Consider the following 6,000-nt stretch of genomic DNA (forward strand, 5'->3'; position numbering starts at 1 on the left):
CTTTCGCTATGAGGATCATCCCGCAGGGGAGAGCCTTCATATCCAGACTTTTGGACCTTCTCCCTTCTGTATCGGATCAGAGGCAGGTCATCCACATCAACAATGAGGCGATGGCTGACCTACTCATGTGGGATCACTTCTTGGAGAGCTGGAACGGTGTCTCTTTCTTCGTTCCCCCTTTATCAGACGGGTCCCCGACTATAGTGTCCGATGCCTCATCGGTTGGCTTCGCAGCCATTTTCGGGAACAAATGGTTAGCCGGCCCCTGGCCAGCTGAGATCCGCAACATTCCCGACTTCACAGTAACTTCAGCCCTGTTTGAAACATTTCCCATCGTAGCCGCCGCTGCTGTCTGGGGAAACTCCTGGGCTAACTCCACAGTTCGATTTCTGTGCGATAATTCCGCTACAGTCGACATTCTCAACAGAGGACGCTCTAGGTCCCCCCACATAATGCGCTTTGTCAGGAGGTTCATTCTGTTGTCTCTCCAGCACAATTTCCATTTTTTGATCGAGCACATAGAAGGTAGGAAGAACTTGGCGGCTGATGCACTCTCTCGGGCTAAATTCGGTGTGTTTTTTCAGGTACAACCAGACGCAGACCGGGTCGGAGTCCCGGTGCCTCCGTTCCAACAACTGCTAACGGACTAGCCAGATACGTCTCCATTGCCAACACTCTAATCAAGAAGTCTTTAGCTCCCAGCACGATCCGGGCTTATGATACCGCTTTGGCGGTTTTCTCCTCCTTCATGCAGGGTTTAGGGCTTTCCCCCACAATCACTTTACACTCTGCCCTAGCTTTTGTTGGTTTTTGCCATTCTTCTTTACACTTATCCCAGAACACCATCAAACTTCACTTAACAGGTCTTCAACACCACAGGTCACTCTCGCACCCTCACGCCTCTTCTCTACTCTCTGCTCATCCGATCAAAGCAGCACTCAAGGGCATTTCAGTCTTGTCGCACCCCAAATCTCTTTCTCGCGCACCGGTCACGGGGGATCTTTTCCGGGCCATGTCTTCCTTACTGGACACGCACCCTTTTGGTTTTCACCTCAGCACGGTCATCAAAGCTGCCATACACCTTGCTTTTTACGGCTTCCTTAGACCGGGGGAGTTCACGCGCACTGGCTGCCGAGCACCCGGGCCGACCCTGAGCCAGCTATCATCTAACAGGCTAGGTTTCACTTTCACCCTTCCGTCCACCAAAACCTGCAGATGGGGAGCATCCATCAGATATTTCCCCACCTCACATCAGTGGTGCCCAGTCTCGTCTCTCACCGACCTCCTCTCAATGCTGTCCGGGCAAGCAACGGACAGTCCGCTCCTCCCGGTGGCTGGGCATACTCTGTCTTCCTCCCAGTTTACCAGATACGTCCGCTCCCTAGTCACCATGCTAGGTCATGATCCCGCTGTCATCTCAGGACACTCGTTCAGGATCGGAGCGGCCTCCGCAGCCTCCAAACATGATGTCCCAGCTCACATCATTAAGAAGCTAGGCCGCTGGAACTCCAGCTGTTTTGACCGGTACATTCCGGATCCCTCTACCGAAATGGCTAATGTGTTTAAAGTGTTGGCGTTGTGATACAAATAAAATAGAGTTACACCCTACTCTTGACTCTTTGCCCTCTATAGGCGTGCCCTCGGTCGCGGTTATTGGGCACACCTCATCCGCTGTTTTGTATTTCTTAATTCTGTACTAGGTCTACCGGGGTTCCAAGGCTCAGGACGGTAAGTACTCTTGTTCTCCTTCTTCGTATACTTGCTCGTTCGGCCTTTCGAGCCATGACCACAAGTAAAAAGCCTAATTGGCTGCATTTGTGGGAGTGGCGTGGGGTATATAAACTCCCCTCTCCCTCAGGTAGGGGCGTATGACTCGTGGGCGTCACCCACCCAACCCTCCCTTTTTCTATCATAATCCATACATAGGGCATGCCCTCTATAGGCGTGCCCTCGGTCGCGGTTATTGGGCACACCTCATCCGCTGTTTTGTATTTCTTAATTCTGTACTAGGTCTACCGGGGTTCCAAGGCTCAGGACGGTAAGTACTCTTGTTCTCCTTCTTCGTATACTTGCTCGTTCGGCCTTTCGAGCCATGACCACAATTATTGGAAGATAGAAGAAGACCTACCCGCATGATCTGACTGTGATGTGTGAAAGACTGCAATCACTATGGAGACTCTAATAGTGACTTAAGGACTGTGCCATAGCTACAACCGCCAACTATTCCACTTACTAATCTAGGTTGTGGACTGTTGTAACCACCTATTTACCCTCTACATGATGCTTGTATGCCATGTAAACATTGAAACTGCCAAGCTAATTACATTTCAACAGTAAAAGGTATTCTGAGTAAGAGCAAAGTTCAGAGTGGGCTATGTTGTCTTTGCAGCACTGTTTTTTCTTGCAGTGTGATCACAGCCAGACCCCCTTGCCAGAGGTGCACATACTCTACCCCAATAGAAAACTTTACAGATGTTTTCAGACAAATAGTAAAAAGTACACAAGCGGATTTATAGCAAGTATGGAACAGTAATACACTGCTCAAAAAAATAAAGGGAACACTTAAACAACACAATGTAACTCCAAGTCAATCACACTTCTGTGAAATCACACTGTCCACTCAGGAAGTAACACTGATTGACAATCAATTTCACATGCTGTTGTGCAAATGGAACAGACAACAGGTGGAAATTATAGGCAATTAGCAAGACACCCCAATAAAGGAGTGGTGACCACATACCACTTCTCATTTCCTATGCTTCCTGACTGATGTTTTAGTCACTTTTGAAATGCTGGCAGTGCTTTCACTGTAGTGGTAGCATGAGACTGAGTCTAAAACCCACAGAAGTGGCTAGTGCAGCTAGTGCAGCTCATCCAGGATGGCACATCAATGTGAGCTGTGGAAGGAAGGTTTGCTGTGTCTGTCAGCGTAGTGTCCAGAGGATGGAGGCGCTACCAGGAGACAGGCCAGTACATCAGGAGACGTGGAGGAGGCTGTAGGAGGGCAACAACCCAGCAGTAGGACCGCTATCTCTGCTTTTGTGTAAGGAAAGTGGTATGAGGGCCCAATGTCCATAGGTGGGGGTTGTGCTTACAGTCCAACACTGTGCAGGACGTTTGGCGTTTGCCAGAGAACACCAAGATTGGCAAATTCGCCACTGGCGCCCTGTGCTCTTCACAGATGAAAGCAGGTTCACACTGAGCACATGTGACAGACGTATGACAGTCTGGAGACACCATGGAGAATGTTCTGCTGCTTGTAACATCCTCCTGCATGACCAGTTTGGCGGTGGGTCAGTAATGGTGTGGGGTGGCATTTCTTTGGGGGTGGGGACCGCACAGCCTTCCATTTACTTGCCAGAGGTAGCCTGACTGCCATTAGGTATTGAGATGAGATCCTCAGACCCCTTGTGAGACCATATGCTGGTGTGGTTTGCTCTGGGTTCCTCCTAATGCAAGACAATGCTAGACCTCATCTGGCTGGAGTGTGTCAGCAGTTCCTGCAAGAGGAAGGCATTGATGCTAAGGACTGGCCCGCCCGTTCCCCAGACCTGAATCTGATTGAGCACATCTGGGACATCATGTCTCGCTCCATCCACCAACGCCACGTTGCACCACAGACTGTCCAGGAGTTGGCGGATGCTTTAGTCCAGGTCTGGGAGGACATCCCTCAGGAGACCATCCACCACCTCATCAGGAGCATGCCCAGATGTTGTAGGGAGGTCACGTGGAGGCCACACATACTACTGAGCCTCATTTTGACTTGTTTTAAGGACATTACATCAAAGTTTGATCAGCCTGTGGTTTTCCACTTTGATTTTGAGTGTGACTCCATATCCAGACCACCATGGGTTGATAAATTTGATTTCCATTGATACATTTTGTGTAATTTTGTTGTCAGCACATCCAGCTATGTAAAGATGAAAGTATTTCATATGACTAGTTCATTCATTCAGATCTAGGAGGTGTTATCTTAGTGTCCCCTTTATTTTTTCGAGCAGTGTACATCCACAGAAGCATTTTGTGAGTGTTCCAATTTTTTAAAATGTTTTGCATGATTTAAAAGAGTCCTAAGTTTTTGTGTGGTATTGCAGCTCAGTTTCTGTTGAATTAAATGGGGCAGAGGTGTAATACTATACACAACCTGGGGAAAGGTGTGGGGCTGCTGATTATGGAAGAAAACAATCATGTACAGTATGTCTAATCCTGCATAACCCCTTTAATGTTTTATAATAGTGCAACCTATTTATTTTCATTCAACCTTGGCCAGCAACCATCTGGTGGGAAGTGATAAAGACAATATCAAGAACAGATGGCATGTTACATCTTACAGGCACAAAGTTATTATAAAGCTTATAAATGAAGCAAAACATAAAACAAATACACACATGTTATTAGGATTATAAAAAAAACAAAAAACCTGAAAGCAAAATTTTACCCAAACATATACCTTGCTGTATAGATAAGAATTAATTAAAAAATAATTATATCTGAATAGTAAAATTTATGAAAAGAACTAAAAAATACAACTTACGTGGGCAGGGATTGAATTTGAGACAATCAGAAGGAAGATTTGTACAGCGAAGCCGACAGGGCTGGCAAAATCCCAGTAATCCATCGTAATACTGACTTGCTGGACAATGTTCACCCATTTGTAATCTTGTTTACAACCATAAACCAAATGGTGTAGATGTTTTGTGAGAATCTTTTGAAATATTCGACATGCAAATGGCGTTGATGACTTAAGGCTGCCTTCTAGTCACTGTGAAGTTGTGGCACATGTTTCAGTGCAGGTGCCTCAAATTTACAGATGCATTTGACTAAGTTCTGCTGATGCATCCTAGAAAATACCCAAGGGACTGATGGCATCATAATTACTACCTTGCCTTTCTTCTTTTGGGAGGGGGGGGGGGAATGTTGTCAAGCATGACAACAATACTCATGTATATCATTATCAGGCCAGTTTCACATGGCTTATTATACCGCTACATTTTGGCATCCTTATTGTGAACACAACATCCACTTACGGAACCAAAGTGACATTACCACAGGGTATGTCCTGTCTCATTAAACATGGAAGAAGCCAACTTAGAAAGCTCCTTAGGTGAGGTGGGAACTACTCACAGGGCTTACAATAGCGCACAGCTATTTCAATTTCAGGAGGCCTGACCATAGCTTGGTTGCTTGCCAGCAATACTCACTCAGGAATGTCCTATCACTTACTTGTTTGGCCAATCACAGAACTGCACCCACTCCTCTCTGCTATGCCAAGGCAAAGTGCTAAACAAAGTTAACTGGACTGAATAGGCTGCATCTATGCAGGGGATGATTTTTAAAATAGTACAGTACTGTAGATAACATGTGACCCCCTGCAATCTCTCGTACGGGGCGCCGGCAGCCCGCGGGAAGGGAGAGTATTGACCACCGCACAAAGCGGCGGCTGACACGCCTCCTCAGTACAACTCTTTGGCAGAGCTGGAGTGCTGCCTTCGGCAATCTCCGAATCTGCCATAGCGCTGTATTGAGGGGGCGTGTCGGCCGCCGCTTCGTGCGGTGGTCAACACGCGCTGTCTGTCCGGAGAGCCGGAGCCCCGTACAGGAGATTGCAGGGGGGTCCCATCAGTCGGACCCTCCTTAGGATAGGGGATAAGTTTTTCAGTACTGGATATCTCGTTTAATGTATTCCTATATTATATGGGATCTATAAGGAGTCAGCTAAATAGGGATTCCCTTTCCATACACTTGCTCAGCATGGGGTTTGTGCTCAGGGCTCCATCCTCGAACTCGTGAATACGCCAATAACTAGCTGTATATAAAACCGTCAACTAACGAAGCGGTCAGAACTGTGCCCAATGACCGCAACGGGGGCACGCCTTTAGAGGGCATGCCCTGGGATAGAAATTTGCAAGAAAGGGAGGGTGGGAGGGGTCCGTAAAACGTAGCACACGCCCCGCCAGTAGATTCAGGGGCATTAAATACCTACACCCCTACCCACAACCC

At 47.4% G+C, this 6,000-nt stretch overlaps 1 protein-coding gene across 1 annotated transcript in view; it reads right to left on the minus strand.

The window, feature by feature from the left end:
• TNFRSF17 (TNF receptor superfamily member 17) overlaps positions 1-4,652 on the minus strand; it is a 45,670-nt gene extending 41,018 nt beyond the window's left edge. The window contains exon 1 of the mRNA XM_056534830.1: positions 4,535-4,652. Coding sequence (XP_056390805.1) covers positions 4,535-4,652 — 118 coding nt within the window. The remainder of the gene's footprint in view (positions 1-4,534) is intronic.
• Positions 4,653-6,000: the final 1,348 nt, after the last annotated feature.

The sequence above is a fragment of the Hyla sarda genome, chromosome 8, assembly GCF_029499605.1.
Source record: "Hyla sarda isolate aHylSar1 chromosome 8, aHylSar1.hap1, whole genome shotgun sequence".
Taxonomy (NCBI): domain Eukaryota; kingdom Metazoa; phylum Chordata; class Amphibia; order Anura; family Hylidae; genus Hyla; species Hyla sarda.